The sequence below is a fragment of the Mustela erminea genome, chromosome 12 (genome assembly GCF_009829155.1).
Source record: "Mustela erminea isolate mMusErm1 chromosome 12, mMusErm1.Pri, whole genome shotgun sequence".
Taxonomy (NCBI): domain Eukaryota; kingdom Metazoa; phylum Chordata; class Mammalia; order Carnivora; family Mustelidae; genus Mustela; species Mustela erminea.
The window spans coordinates 73122132-73139172 of record NC_045625.1 but is presented as its reverse complement, the minus strand read 5'-3'; the positions used below and the strand labels follow the sequence as shown (position 1 = coordinate 73139172).

Here is a 17041-nt window from a genome sequence, read left to right as displayed (position 1 = left end):
ACAAAAACAAACCACTTGGAATTAGTCCTAATAATGTCTTACAGTTAAATTCATGTCATTAATGAAAAGATAGCCCCCAAATACACAGACTCCACCCCCCATGTATACACTTATATATGTTAATTGGGTGTGTCTAGTGGAAGAAAAGTAACATGAACAAAAAGATTTAGATCAAGGATTATAATATTAAGTTCTGATTTCCCAGGATATTCCTTGATTTTGGTTTTATTGAGATGTAGTTCACATACTATATAATGGACTCATTTAGATTATACAGCCCAGTGATTCTTAGTATATTCAGAGTTGTGCAACTACCACTGCAATTAGTTGTAGTACATTTGCACTACCACCCTTTAGCCTCATCCCTCAATCTCTCAGGTCCCCCAAGCTCTAGGCAACCACTAACCTACTTTCTGTCTTTATAGATAAGCCTATCTTGGACATTTCATATAAATGGAACCATGTAATACATAGTCCTGAATGCCTGTCTTCTTTCACTTGGCATAATGTTTGCAAATTTCCTCCATGTTGTTCAAGTAATTTTTGATAGCTTTAGCTATAGATCTCAGAAGTTTTCAACAACAGAGCAAGCCAAAATATATCCAAATCAAACCTAATCCACTATTTGAAACAACTTTGAATATTGTAATTGACATCCTATTGGCCAATGTACATTTTACCAAATATATTTTATATGAGAAAACTCAAGGTTTATTACCAGTTGTGAAGAGCTTTATTCTTTTTTTTTTTTTTTTTTTTGACAGAGAGAGAGAAAGATCACAAGTAGGCAGAGAGATAGAGGGAAGCAGGCTCCCTGCCAAGAAGAGAGCCTGATGTGGGGCTCAATCCCAAGGCCCTTGGATCATGACCTGAGCCAAAGGCAGAGGCTTTAACCCACTGAGCCACCCAAGCGCCCCAAGAGCTTTATTCTTCAGACTAGCTTGTCATTTGGGGTTTTGCAAAGGTACGTTATATGCTATAAATAAGATGCATATTTTTCTTCATTGGAGTTTACTTGAGTATACCATGGAATAGAATACTAGTGACAAATAGGTTGTGTTGAGTCTGTAAATATATCTATAGTTATTGAAACTATTTAAATGTATGTCTCAGGAATATTATTTGATTGAACCTTGCTCCATTCAGAAAGAATTCAGCATGCTTCTGAAAACATAAAGGCTGCCTTTGTTTGACATGATTTGTATTATCTTCTTCCAACAGTTGGTGATGAAAACATAGGGAATAGCCTTAAAATACTGATGAAATACACATTTATACTTTAGAGCACTTGTGAACAGTTGATTTGCTGCTGATAAAAAAAAAATATTAACAGCTCCAGTTTGCTTCATTATGTGTGCAATAAGGTGGCTAATGTTCTTTTCCTTCCTTTTGTAGAAATGGCAAGTGAAGATTTGCATTCAGGGTAGAGCTTCCTCTTGGGGAAGTAATAGAAGCCTAGACTGACATTCCCTAAGCCCCAAACCTTGTTAAAAGTGGTTTCAGTCCTGGGGACCTAATGCACTGATTGCTTCCCTAGAAGGAGTCTCCTTGCTTGCTCCATTTGGTCCTATTATGGAAGGTCTAATTACATCTCTTATGCTGTTCAGTTTCACAGGAGGTTCGGGAAGGAAATTAGGGGTATTAGGGAGTGGGATTAGGGGTGTGTAACACATACAACACACACACACACACACACACACACACACACACACACACACACACACATATTGTGGGTTTTAAGAAATGAACTGGTGACCAAACTAGAGTATTTGTGAGATCATATCTAAACTATAGAGTGTGTTACTATAACAAGACAAAATGGAGATAGTTCCAATTCTATATGATTGCTCAGGCAACAGGGAACCAATTACACTGTCAAAATCTGAGATACTAAAGCTTAAAAGCCCCAGAGGACTTTTTTGCAACTTTTTTTTTTGTCATCAGTAAAAGGGCAAGTAACACTTTTTTTTTTTTATCCTGTTGTAAAGTGTCACTTACATTCTGAGCTCCCCAAAACCTTTCTGAGCACATTCTTTGCCTGCATAGTGCAAACAGTATATGCTTATGCTATGCTTTTGTATAACCTAGAAGAAGACTGTTATCATGGCCTAATAGAGCTCAAAATGGAAAGGGAGAGGGGATAGAAGGGAGGCTCATTATTTTTTAAATGGCTTCACTTTTCCCATAGGAATCCTATAGATCCCACTTAGCAGAAGCTCATTCTAGCACTGATTAAGTGGGAAATACACAGAATCTCAAAAGGTCAGACCTATAATCAGCTGTCCTCAGGGGTTGATATGGAAAACTTCTTAATCCAACTTGAATTTATTGCCATCTTATAACAAAGTACAGAAGATGATATGACATTAGAAAAGAAAGGCATATATATACATATACATATATATCTTACATATTTATATATATGCAAATGCAGATATGTGTGCATATGTATGTGTGTGTAATAGAAGATTGCCTACCTAAACTACCAGTAATGTGGTTTACCTGAATTATTTGATTTCTTAGGCATTCTTCTCTATAGTGTTTTTACTTTATGTTGTTGATTTATTTTATATTCTTAAGAGAGTTTGAAATTATAACAAATAAAATTCACGTGGAAATGGCCTTGTGTTTGTAAGAAACGATTCACAAATTATAGACTCTAAAAAAAGGTATGTAGAAGAAACAGGATAACAGAAAAAGAAGAAAACAAACACAATTCTTAATGTATTTCCAAACTGTGTGCAAGCCTGTGATAAACACTTCTCTGTGGGAAGAATGTACTTGTGGAACCGGATGGCTTCAGCTGGACAAAGCTTGGTTTCTTGTCTCTTGAAATACATTTTTACTTATTTTAGTGAAGAATTATTAGTCAATATTTCATTAAAAAAATGACTTTGGTCAAAAGCTGAAGGATTTTTGCTTATCACACCTTAAAATGGCATCTCTATTTATGTCCTTATATAAATTTGTAGTCGTTTCTATCACCTTTATGCTGAGAGCAGCACCCAAATACAAAATGTTAAATCAGTCATGAACCTTCCTGCTTGCTTATCTGTGTGGAAGAAAATAGATTGTTCTCCTCTCCTCTCCTTGTTCCAAGTAGTTATTAAGTTAAGCCTGGAAGAAAATTGACCTTGGAGTTGTCTTGAGCTGTGGGATTGAGAAAAGGTGTGAAGGCTTTTCATTAAAACAGGACTCCATCCCTCTAGTTCCTGGGAGACAAGTGATGTCAAGGAAGTGGTATGAGAGGTAGAGTGGCATTTCTTTTCCCTAGATGAGTGGCTTTTCCTTTTCTGGTCTTACGAAAATGCTGTCATTCCTATCTTTTCCAACTTCCTGGAGAAGAGTAAGAAAGGAAGAAAGAGAGAGACAGGTGTTTCCTGTTTCTTTTGATGGAAAAGCTGGCAGACCACATGCAGCAAGTGGAGACAATGGAGAAAGGAATGTTTCTGTCTCTTTGTAGTTCTGAATAGGTCACAGTGAGTAAAGTGGCTCCTCTGTTGGAGAGCACAGCAGTTAGGAAGTGTTGGGGGGTGGTCATTGTGAAGGGGGAGGTGCTCCCAGGGGACAGGAACATACCACTGATTGCACCTTTGGAAATGGGAGAAGGGATTGGCTAGGAGCACAGGACATGATTCATACTGCTGGACTTGAATCTCAGCATATGGCCCTGGGAAACTTCGCTTTTCTGGGCCTCTCTTTTTTTGTGTGCAACAGGGGGATAATAATTGTAACAGTTTCAAAAGTTTTGAGGCAGAGGAGAATTAAGTGAAATGATGAGTAAAGATTGATGAGCAGAGTGACCAGCACTTAGTAAGTGCGCATTAGAAGCCAGCAGCTGATCCTGCTTATGTTGGGAGATTATAAAAGCTGGTAAAAAAAATTCTTCTTGTCTTAATCAACAATGATGGTGATGAGAAAGTGTGACTGGGTGTGTTTGCCAAGAGGCACAAATGTTTTGCCTAATTGACTCAAATATGTCACATATTTCGCTCTACTCTGGGATGTCCCTATAAGGAAATAATTAACTGATAAAGAAAAATTGAGATGTCAGTGTAGGTTACGTAGAAGTGTGTGTTGCACTTCCATTCCTAATCAAGTGAGGACTGGCTTCTGGTGGGAAGATGATCTTGAGCTGAAATGAATGCTTTGTTATAAACATCCAGGCAACATATAGTTTTACTTAAACATGCACAGACCTTTCAAGAGTTCCATGGTTCTGAAATGAGCTGAAGAATTTTGGATACTGGCTGCAGTTGGTTAACCTAGTCTTGCTGTAAGGTATCTTTGAAAAGTTCTCCACAAATATCCCCATCACCAAAAAAGGTACAAAGATTCAGCTAGACTCTTGGTTGACAATCTTTTGTATCTAACTGGTATGGAGATTGGTTGTTTTAAAAAGCTATAAAGAATATTGACAGGTCAAATAGAGTCCTTTTTTGTTAATATTTTTGCCCTGAAAAAGTAATTATTTATGACAGTGTGGGCAGACTGGGAATCTTAAATCAGCATTAATTTTTACCAGGTAGGGAAAATATAGTGCATATTTTCTCTAATCCGTGCCAATTAGGCCAGTTATTTGAGGAATCAACATTTGTATAACCAACAAATTATTAAATTGCATTTTCATATTTTCAAAAGTAACTTTTAGTTGTAAAAAGTAAAGAGCACTATGGGTTTTTATTATTTTATTAATAAAGAAAAAATTCCTTAAATGCCATTCTCCTTCATTTGAATGTATTATATTAAGTATAAGCATAATATATCATAAGCAAGTCTTAATTTTCATGTATTTATTGAAGGTCCACTACGTAATAAGCACTGTTCTGAGTACTGGGATTTAATGGTGAATACACCTTATGAGGTCTTATTTGCTAATGGAGGGAGACAATGTGTATATAAAGGAATAAACAAGGTTGGTTATGTTTGTGATAAAGGAAATCCAGTGGGCTTGGAAGTGCTGCTTTAGGGAAAGATTTTTTTAAGAAGCCATTTGAGCCGAGACATGAAGAATGGAAGGATGCTGGTCATGCAAAGAAACTATCAACTGTAAAAAGCTCAGTGTGTCTGTAGGAGGAAAAAGGTGCTGAGCATGGCTGGAACCTAGAAATGAGAGGGAGAGTAGTACCTGAGGCATGGCTACTAGAAGGAGGCAGGGCTAGATCAAATAGGCAATAGAAGCCATGACAAGGTTTAGAATTTAGAAGCCACTGAGGTGTGTGTGTGTGTGTGTGTGTGTGTGTGTGTGTGTATGTAAAAGAGAGACGGGGGTGCAGGAGAGAGAGATTCAGTTGGGACAAATGAATTACTGGTTTTTCATCTTGTTTTACCTTTATTTTGGCATACACACAGAACTACACATAACTGAAGATCTTAAACAGTTGGGAAAAATGCACATTTTAGGTGATGTTCCTCTGTTGAATCAACCATGCTACTTGAGAGAGAGAGAGATTTTACACACACGCGCACACACACACACACACACACATCTTTATAGTCCCTTCTTTAAGCAGGACATGACCTTGCCTAATTTGCATTTGAAATGTACAATTTAATTGTGAGATGAACAATGGACTGTGGAAAGGCAAAACTGGAAGCAGGGGAAACAATTAAGAGGATGTTGTAGTATCCTCAGGAAGGGATGGTGGTGGCTTAAAATAAGGTGGGAGCTGGGAAGATAGTGTCGTATATATATATATAAAGCCGTGTGTGTGTGTGTGTATAGTATATTTTGGAGGTAAAGTCAATAGGACTCATGATGGATTGAATGTAGGGGTTGAGTCACAGGAAAATTAATGTGGGTTGTGGTACAAAATAGGCAGGGAGCTGGTGGGTGTTTAACATGACAGACCTTTGCTGCAGCAAAACACTCTGGCCTTCCATAAATCACTGTAGCATGCAACATCAGGAATTCAGAAAGACCAAAAAACTCCATTAGCACTGAACCATAGCATCTCTGTAATAGACATATTTAACAAAATGACATTAGTGCTATTCATTTTTCTTGTTATGCATATTTGAGAAAGCAGGCCAGAGAAATACAAAATAGTACATATGGTGGGATCACATTGTTACTGAGAATACAGGAGGAAAAGTGAAGCAAGAACAGGCTGTTTACAGAGGTGAGGGGCAACTGCACTCTGTTCCCTCAAACCTTCAGACTCATTGTGCTGTCTTCTAGGCGGGGCTGTAGCATGATTTCTGATGGGGTACATTCACTGCTGTGGCTCAGGAGAGAGGGGGCAGCTGATGTTTCCTCTGTGGCAGTGTTTTTCAAATGATGGACATGACCCTCTAGTGGGGAATAGAATAAAATTAGTGAGGATTGACCAGCACTGGGAAAAAAGTTTAACAGAAAACATCATAGGGGCATCTGGGTGGCTCAGCCGGTTAAGCGTCCAACTCCTGATCTCAGCTTGGGTCTTGATCTCAGGGTCATTGAGTTCGGTCCCCACATAAAATAATAATAATAAATTTTTTAAAAATGAAAACATTATAGTGCCTTTTCTAGTATTTTGTGAATTCCTTGTTTTTTCATTTGTATCTGTCTATCTGGAACTATATATCTATATAGCTCGATCTAGTTTATAGTTTCTGATATCTAGTTTATATATATATATATATTTATGTATCTATATATAGATATAGTTTGTAGAGAGCTATCTATCTATGTATCTATCTGTCTGTCTATGGATAGGTGAACGTGTCACAGTGCAAAATGGATTCATTATGTTGAAAAGAAACCACAGGCCCAAAATGGAGTCACTCATGTTAGGACCTTCATATCATCAAACCAAGACTTAATCTTAACCTAAATGCAGTTTCAACCCTGCCATCACCCCCAGAAGGTAACCATTATCCAATGAACCTGGAATTTCCTGGTTAACACTGTGAGATTTACTGATGGACCCTTTCTGTTCTGCTTCAGAGGATGGCCTTGCCTCAAACAATGGATTCTTTGATAATAATTCCCCCCCACACCCCTTTTCTACCTTTAAAAACTTTTCCTTTTCTGCAGCTAGGTAGAGTTTCTTTTGATTTACTTGGTTGAATTTTGTTGTTTGACAATTATAATGAGTCTAGATTAAAAAGAAGAGTTAGAAAGCTACTGCTCTCAGGTATATTCTCTCTGGGAAATCCCCAATTTCTTGCCTCAATGTAACTCTTCAAAGACTTGGAATAGGGTTATTTGCTTAACCTCATCCACATTACATCTTTATGTCAGGCAGATACAGATGAATTGAACAGACATTTGAGATCAGTTACTTGGTAGGTGGTGGGTCTTGGAAAAGAGGCAGGAGACATAAAACCTACCAACAGACTAGGGAGATCAGATGAAAACAACAGTGCTCCATGCCAGTACTCAGAGGCATATTATCATTTGGGGAAGGATTGGCAAAATGAAGAGTGGAGGGTCTCATAGGTAATTTTGCCTATGCCAGTTCTGCCTCTCTCCACCTTTGAATGCTCAATGTTGTGAATGGGAGACTCATAACTGACTCCCGAAGAATTTCTAGATGGGCAACATAAATGCCACTTCTTCTTGATGGAGATTTCAAGAAATTAGAAATATCCCTGCATTATTTGTAGTTCTGCATCCTCCTTCTCCCGGCCAAACCTCATTTATTGGATTTGCACCATAGGCAATGCCTGCACCTGATTTCTTCATGATGGACAGACAAACCTTGTAGAATTGCTGACTGGTCAGAACAAAGCCAAATTGCCAAGCAAGAACAAAAAGAAAGAAGCCCTTCTAATTACAGACCGAACAAGTGTCCTTCTCTCTTGGCAGTAACAAGGGAAAGGTTTAGAAGTTTTAGAACAAATAAAAAAAGCTGTTTGATTTTTCCGAACACCAGGGCACTTCTTTCAGACAGAAGTAGCAGGAGAGGACAGGGGTTCAAGTACCTGTTCCCTATTTCCACCCCTTCTCCTCGCGGGCTTTTGTCTCTTAGGGTGGTGCACTGAGTGCTCATCTCATGGGGCACCCCCTGAGGGTGCTGGGAGGTACTTAGTTATATGATACTTGTGATACATAGTACTGATATACGTAAGAAATATAATAATATACAAAACATTGTGATATACGATAAAAAATATTCCATATTTTTCTTTCCAGAAAGGGGCTTTGCCAGATAATTCTAAAACCTAGAGTTGAGACCATTGCTAACTTTAAAAAAACTTTTCTTAATGAGAGATGATGGTTAGAAAGATCCATTTCGTGCTTCCTGTTGTTTCTAAGTAAACCTCTGACCACTTTTTAAAGTTAGATTCAGAGAGGGATACCTGAATTGCTTAGTCGGTTAAGCCTCTGATCCTTAGTTTTGGCTCAGGTCATGATCTCAAGATTGTGAGATCGAGCCCTACATCCATCTCTGGGCTCAGCCCCAAGCCTGCTTGAGATTCTCTCTCTCTGCCCCCCACCCCACCAGATAAATAAATCAATTTTTTAAAAAAAATAAAAGCAGTAATGCTTTTTGTTAGATTCAGAGAGAATAGTGTGGTACAGTTATTGGAATCAGTCTAAGGGAAGGAAAATGTTGAGTCTTTTATTAGTGAATATCAAACATGAAATTCAGGCCATATGCATAGTTGCAGGTGTTGCAATTTAAAAGGGACATCAACAGACTAAAATGTGCTCAGAAAAGGGGAAATGGGACAGTTTACACGGGAAGCAAATTATGTGAGAAACAATGAACACAAAATAAGCATTCTTTTTTTTTTTTTTTAAAGATTTTATGTATTTATTTGACAGAGAGAAATCACAAGTAGATGGAGAGGAAAGTATATGCTTTTATATTGCTGGCACTAGGCTAAAGTCTGAAGAGACAGCAAAAGCCTCTGAAGAAAGTTTAGTGAAAGGAAAAAAGAAGCTTATGGGGAGATGCGAAGGTGGTCATCATATATTTTTTAGCATATTTATGTGGAGAGAGGCTGGATTAAACTTCTTTATGTCTCAGTTTCCTTATTTGTTGAAAAAGAAGGAGAAGGAGAGAGAGAGAGTTTGACCAAACTGATACTTTTCAGCAGGAGTGGCCCAGATTTTGTGACGCTTAAAGCTTACATAATTTGAGGATCCTCTTTAAGAAATTAACTATTTATTGAGGATGTAAACTATGCCACAGCAAATTACTATGTTTAAAAAATTAGCAACTAGAAACTAGAAACATCCTAAAGTCCAGAGGGGGGGAAATGCCATTAATGTTCTCACTGATTCACTGCCTGACACACGTCTATGATAATTTTTGGCCTACATTTTGGACTGCAGACTCTTTGAGCAAGTCTTCATGTTACAACATATTATAAGATACATTTCTATTTTTTTATATAGAGAGAAAACAGAAAAGTAGACTAGGAAGATGCTTAGTCTTCTTGGTAGCATAGTTGATGAATGTTTTTAATTATTGATAGTTTAGAAATGCTTCCACAAAGCAAGACTTCGGCATCGTACATCTCAAATGTCCTTATCCCACCACTACTACAGACCCGGTACAAAGGAGTTCCTTCCAGATAGGTCTGACTTTGATTTGTGGATTTCTTCGATGGAGCCCTGGCGTTTCTGTAAAAATGCTGTAGGTAGATCTTGAGTGGCTCTTCCCCGACCAGGCACAGATCAGGTGGTGGAGAGTGTTCTGCTCAAGTTTTGACTAGAGAAACTCTGCTCTCGCCAGCTTTGTAAAATGGACTTCCACAGGGTAGCAAGGGAAGACTGACTTTGATGCAGGCACTAGAGTGACTCTAAAACAATACCAGAAAAAAGTCAGCCTGCTTTTTATTATCACCCTGTGTCAGCAATTCTGAATGATGTCAGTGAAAAAATAGTCCTCCGCCAAAAAGCTTTTGTTGGTTTGAGATCAAAATAATTGTTGCAGTTACTCTTAGGTTTTAATGATAGATATGTAGGCCTCAGATTGGCATGTTTTTATTATATACTGCAATGAACATTGTATTCTGCATGGAAGCTAATTTGGAAAACTCCCAGCCTTCAAAACACACCGACTGTTCCAGGAATTGGTTTCTAGAGTAAGTTCCTAATGGCTCTGAACCGTTCATGCTTGTCTTGGTCACAGTCTTTAGTCACTGTGGGATTACAGATTCCTGCAATGAAACAGTAGATTTGAAATAAACAATGTTGGTAGGGTGATTGCAAAGTCCAAGAACCAGAACTTGAGTCCCATCAGTTTTGTCATTCTATCTGACCACTGGAAATTTGTTTGAGTTCAAATTACAAAGCTGTGAAGCAGATTACAAATTGCAAGCTTGTCTTAGTGCACTCAGGCTGCTGTAACAAAATACCACAGACTGGGTGGCTTATAAACAACTCACATTCGTTTCTCACCGTTCGAGTGGCTGACAGTCCAGGATCGTGGCACCAGCAGACTCAGTGTTTAGAAAGGAACTCTTCTTTGAAAGATAGTGCCTTCCTGCTGTGTCCTCATGTGGTAGAAGGGGGTAGGGAATCTCTCTGGAGCCTCTTTTAAAGTTACTGCTCCCATTCGTGAAGGCTCTTACCTTCATCTCCCAAGTCCCCACCTCCAAATATACTTTTGGGGATTAGGATTATAACTTATGAATTTTGGGGAGATGCAAACACTCATACCATTGCAGAGGAATATAATTTTTGGTGAATGAAAATTTTATTTCAATAATACATTCCTGAATTTGAATAATATCTCTAAAAATGAAATTTATTATTATTATTTTTTAAAATTTTTGTGGATCAGGGATCTGGGCTTAGTTTAGCAGGGGCAATGAAGCGGGGGATGGTTGTAGCTCAGGATCTCTCAGGAAGACACAGTCGAGCTGTGGTCAGAACTGCAGTCTCTTTTGAAGGCTCTGTTGGGGAAGGGTCTGCTTCCAAATTAAGTCAAGTAGCTGTTGGCAGGCCCTAAACAGGAGTCAGCAAACTATACTTTACAGGAGCACAGCAACGCTCATTAGTTTATATATTGTATATGGCTGTTTTTGTGCTACAGTGGCAGAGTTGACTACTTGTGTGTATTACGTTTTCTTATTTTCTGTATTTTTGATGCTGTGATATCTAGGGCTTTGCTGACCTGGGAGGGACAGCCCCTACTAGGGTTAGCTAATTCCCAGAGGTAATAAACAACTTGCCCAAGAGATCACCTTTGATATATAAACCAATCCATCCAGAGCCCATCCCTCCAACCAGCTCCTTTTATACTCTAAGCCACTATCCCCTGGCCTAATCACTCCAGGCCCAGGTACTAGACAACTAGGGACAGCCCCTATGCCCAGATCCTACCCACACTTTTCAAACAGTTCAATTCCTAAGGTTACTTCTTGGCCCATTTTTCTTGCCCATTTCTTCTCAGGAAAACTACCATAAAGGCTCTCGACCTGCAGTTCCCTTCTCTGACTGCTCATTGTACCTACATACTTCCCTAAGTATTTCTGCATACCATGCTATATGAATATAATCAAAACTTTTATCTTAAATATCATTTTCATGTCTGTATGTCTTCCCACACCATATTAAAACAAATCCCATATACTATTAAAACATGGTAACACAAACTGTATAGCCCGCAAAGCCTGAAATATTTGCTATCTGGCCCTTTACAGAAAAAGATGGCTGGTCCTTTGTCTAAAAGGTACCTTCCGAGTTAATTCACATGGCTGTTGGCAGGCCTCAGGGGTTTCTAAGCTTCCTCACATGGCCCTCTTGCTAGGGGACCAACTGTTCTATATACAGGACTTTCAATATTAAAAGCAGGAAAGTTCTAGGAAAGGTTTGGCAGTTGGTCTCTCTGGCTAGACAGGGCAGCTAGTTTTTCCCCAAACTGGGCAGCTGGAGAGGAAGTGTCTTAAGGTGGCAGCCATACACCTTTGGTAACTTGTCCAAGAATTGAAATCCTGTCACTCCTGCAATATTCTATTAGAAGTAAATTAAATCCAGCTCATACACAAAGGGAGATCAGATAAGGCTATGAATACCAGAAAGCAGGGCTCATGAGGGGCCAAGTTAGAAGCTGCCTACTATACCATGCTCTCCTGTCTCTTCACTACTACAGCAATAAATGAAAAGTATATTTTTCAGTTTTCAGTTTGTACGAAACATGAGCCAACATTTCTTGGTGCTATACTAGGTATAAAGGTCCATTAACACAAGAAGAGATCAAATGAATCTGAAATGCGTGAATCATGCTTTGTGTGGCAAGGGTATGAGATCATGATAAAATGTGAGATTTAATCTCTACCCCAATAATTAGTGTTTAACTGCTTATATTACTAGTATGAACCTCAGTGAAAACACACTACTCAAATTTCCCTATGGATTCAGCAGTGCTTGCAATTATAATTATCTCTTTAGTGTACATCAAACACGATGCATCCTCAGCTATATTTAAGAAATACATTGCCATCTGTATTTAAAACAGATTGGTTCATAAAAGATCCTTTCATTGATACATTTCCCTCATTTTTTTCTCTTTTTCAATTTCTGTCCTTTGTTCTAGAAAAGAGATCATTAGCTCAATGATTACTTAATAAGCATCTACATTCTAATTATGATTTTTCCCTTAATGTGGGTAATCTTTCCATTCATTTCTTTCCTTTTAGGAACATCTGCTTGAAAACATAATCTTTATTTTTAAGAGATCATCTGTCCCTGTAGTTCCTTTCCCTCTTGAAACTCTAGTCTTGAGCTCTGATATCACCATCAGTTGCTATGGAAATTATGATGATGCTACGGAGAATTATGACTTCATGCCAGGGAGTAACAGTGGGAAGCCCACCATTCAAGAAAAAAAAATTGTTAACCTTCTTGCTGATTTTAAAATGAGTGGGAAGGAACTACACTCAAGGAAGAAAACTAGTTTCTTCAGGTGTACTGTTTAGTGTTTTTACCTGATTTTGAAGAATTTATACCATTCAATCTATGATTTTTCTAATGAGTCACTAAGTTTGTCAAACTTTCAGGGACCTTTTATTCAACTTATCTAAACTCTGCCCGTGTCTATATGCAGTGGGTGATGGAATTGTGAATGAGCTGGTATTGTCATTTCAGTCTCCTTAATGATAAATACCAATCTTCATAGTCCTACCCATCACTGGGCAGTGCCCAAAGATCATTATGAGGGCAAAACGAAGGGACTCAGAGTGCTACATTTCATGTGTTTCATAAGCATACACAGCCTCCATCTGAAATGGATACCAAAGCACTGAGCAACTCCTGTTAATTTGAATTCTGCTGCATAAAACATGAAAAGAGAGTCAGCTTCCAGAACAGCAATGTTATTTATTGCAGAGAGAAAATGCCATATGGAAAGGGAGCCCAGGGACCTGGATTCTGGGTTTAGCTACTCCTTGGCTTCAGTCTATAACCTTGAGCAATTCATGGAACCTCCCAGGGCCTCCATTTCATGGGAATGGTGATAGTAATAGGAAAACCTCTACTACAATTGCTGCCCAGGGATCCTCTAAGAATTAATGAGATAGTGTCTACAGAGCATTTTGAAACCCTTAGACAAAATGAGAAAGATAACTAAGAAACATTTTAAGATATTTTAAATCAGGATTAGACTCCAATTTGGACTTTTTTAAAGGTGGCCTGCACATGGCTGATTTATTCCTTAGAAATTCAAAGGTAACAAAGTAATCGAGCTGAGGTACACTACAGATTTTTAAGTAATCCAATTATCTTTATCCATTATGAGGTTGATTCTGGTAAACCAAACTAATTTCTGTTTATGATGAGGAAATATGAAGGAAATTGTATTAGGCAAAAATGGCCAAAATGTAATTTATTTCCCAGCCAAATATTATCTTTCAATTCACTTTTGCTTCAAAGGTGTCTATATTGAATGTTCGCAGTTCAAATATTCAGCCAGTATTTTTTTAGCTGTCATTTTATTGCTTTGTTGTGAGGAAGTGCTTTTGAGTTTATATAGAATTGAAACATATATCTGGTTAATATTTTTTAAATATTTAACATATAAAAGCTGTTTCAAGTAGTAATAATAAAGGAGTACTCATTTCACCTTACTGTCGTTAGTTGTCTAGCAACTTCAATTTCTAAAGAGTGTATTTTTTTTAAGATTTTTATTTATTTATTTGTCAGAGATCGCAGGTAGGCAGAGAGGCAGGCAGAGAGAGAGAGGGGGAAACAGGCTCCCTGCTGATCATGACCTGAGCAGAAGGCAGAGGCTTTAACCCATTGAGCCACCCAGGTGCCCCCTAAAAGAGTGTATTTAAACACTGATTGTATTTTAGGAGCACATGAACAGCCATTTCAAAATCATAATGTAGATATCTAATTAATTAACATAAACTATACTAATGGTATGTGGGGAAAAGCAGCTTAAAAATCATTATATATAGTATAACTTGTGTGCATTTTTAATAGTACTAGAAAAAAGGTTTTTAAGTCTATATGTGGGAGTATTTATATTGGTTATCTGTATAGTGGATGTCAAGAATTTATTTTTTAAAAATTTTTAAAGATTTTATTTATTTATCTATCTGAGAGAGAGAGAGAGAGAAAGCAAGAGAGAGCATAAGTGGGAAGGAGGAGCCGGCACACTGCTGAGCAGAGAGCCCATGTGGGGCTCCTCCCAGGACCCCGAAATCATGACTGGAGCAGAAGGAAGAGGCTTTACCTACTATGTCACCCAGGCACCCCTGAATTTCTTATTTTCTTTAAATAACTTTTGAGTGTCCAGATATTCTGCACAGTAAGCAAAAAATAAAGCTAATTTTATTTTAAAGATTAAAATAATTTCTGTAGATGGAGATGTTCTCTTTCTCCCTCTTCTCAGGGTTTTGTAAAGCTCAATTGAGATAATGAAGGTAAAAGTACTTTGGTGATTTGTGAATTGCTCTGCAAATGTGTATTGTTGGTGATATTATACTCCAAATTTCAAGCCCTTTAAAAATGAAGACTATTTCTCTATTCGTTCCAGGAATATCCTTGCACTGCAGCTGTGTAACAATATTTTCTTCATTTGGAAACCAACCCAAGATCACTTTTATATAAGTTAGAAAAAAGTACAACACATTTCCTTCACACCTCAAATATCACAGATGGAAAACTGTCATTTTTGCCTCACTATTTTCTGTGCTAAAATGATTAAAAAAAATAATAATGTGGCAAATTTACTAATCTATGCCTTAGGAAAATTTTAGATTTTAACTACTTCTGCTTAAAGTGACTACTTGTGAATGAATTTTTGCCTAGTAATAATCACTTCTTTTAGTGATTTGAATGCACAAATATCAGTGAACGTTTATTTACAATTAAGAACAAAACTTGATATTACCCATTTATGTAGTGCCTGTTCCTACATACACAAGTCAATCTATATTGTTTTCAGTAAAGAACCCACTTTCAAGGTTTTTTTTGGACACACAGATCACAAGTAGGCAGAGAGGCAGGTAGAGAGAGAGGGAGGGGGAAACAGGCTCCCTGCTGAGCAGAGAGCCTGATGCGGGGCTCGATCCCAGGACTCTGGAATCATGACCTGAGCTGAAGGCAGAGGCCTTAACCCGTTGAGCCACCCAGGGGCCCCCAGAATAGTTCAGATTTTTAATATACATGATGGAAATTATATAATACCTCATTTCATTTTCTGATATGTACATCTAAAAAAAAGCAAGGAACTAAAGAAGCAAACAGATAATTCTGATATTTTAAGATATCTGATGATTTTTTAATGACTCCATGACCAATATGATCAATAGCTCCTAATTAACAATACAGGTAATAATGAGGCCTGTAATACATCAACATGTAACTGTAAACACTTCGAGGTAACGTTTAAAAGATGGTTCTATTTCAGATATTAGAACTTCTAAAATGTATCTTATACTGGTTTCCACCTCTTTGGGAGATACAGACATTTATTTTATTATTGCGAATTATTATTATCTTAGCTGGTTAACTCTGATTTGTAAGCTCTTTTTTTTTTTTTCTTAAAGATTTTATTTATTTATTTGAGAGAGAAAAAAGAGAGAGAGAAAGAGAGTGCACACGCACAGGAGGGGGCGAGGGGCAAAGGAAGAGGGATAAGCAGAGTCTCAGCTGAGCAGGGAGCCTGATGCCCATCTCATTCAAGGACCCTGGGATCATGACCTGAGCCCAAGGCATACACTTAACTGCCTGAACCACCCAAGCATCCCAGAATCATAAACTATTCTTTAAAAAAATCATTAGTTAGCTAAAGTTATTTTGTCTGCAGTTTTGATCATGCCTTGCTAGTTCTACTATTATCAGCCACCCCCATTGCTGCATATGTGCACCAACCTTCTAATGGCTCCCCCTCTTTTTTTCTTTTTTTTTTAAGATTTTTTTTTTTTTAATTTACTTTGACAGGCAGAGATTACAAGTAGGCAAAGAGTCAGGCAGAGAGAGAGAGGGAGGCAGGCTCCCTGCTGAGCAGAGAGCCCTATGTGGGACTCAATCCCAGGACCCTGGGATCATGACCTGAGCCAAAGACAAAGGCTTAACCCACTACACCACCCAGGTGCCCCTCCCCTCTTGTTTTAATAATAGCTTTTGCCACCACTAGAAAAGTGAAGTTGCAATGTCCGCCTCCTTGGGAGTATGAACCCACGAATGTGGTATATCTATCATGTACACTGCAATACAGAAACTTTGGTAGGTCCATAGGTATCAGTAATGAAATATCTACAAACAAGGACCCAAATTACTATCACTATAAACAGATTTTCTTTTTAAGTAAAATAGCAATATGGAAGAGATAATTTCTGTAAAATATGAAAAGATAATGTTATTAAAGATAAATATGTAAAATAAAATGAAGAAAAAATGTAATTTCTTTAAATGAAGTCACTTCTTACTCATTAAAATCAATCCTTAGTTATTTAAGAGTGTTCAGATGTCATGATGTTCTGGAATTCTTTGCTTGAGAGTTGCAGTTGGTTAATAGTGTAGCTTCTGCTTGCTCCTCCAGGGATGAGTTGACTGTAGGAACTTAAGAGAAAACATATGGGAACTCTTCTCTGACTTGTGGCCTCTCTAAGGCAGAAACTCAGGCCTGACTCCTTTATAAGCCCAGGA

The 17041-nt window shown here is 37.9% G+C and overlaps 1 protein-coding gene across 8 annotated transcripts in view; it reads left to right on the top strand.

Moving 5' to 3' along the window:
* The window catches only part of LOC116570709, a 233628-nt gene that overhangs the window by 102479 nt on the left and 114108 nt on the right, over positions 1 to 17041 (top strand). The window contains exons 6-7 of one of the 8 annotated variants that reach the window (XM_032308196.1): positions 6698 to 6848; positions 7644 to 7687. The exons of 6 other annotated variants lie outside the window; for them this stretch is intronic. In XM_032308196.1, the coding sequence (XP_032164087.1) occupies positions 6698 to 6804 (107 nt within the window). In that variant the 3' untranslated portion in view covers positions 6805 to 6848; positions 7644 to 7687. Of the gene's footprint in view, positions 1 to 6697; positions 6849 to 7643; positions 7688 to 17041 lie in introns of those variants that run through there. One more of the 8 variants, XM_032308195.1, reaches the window with a different exon arrangement.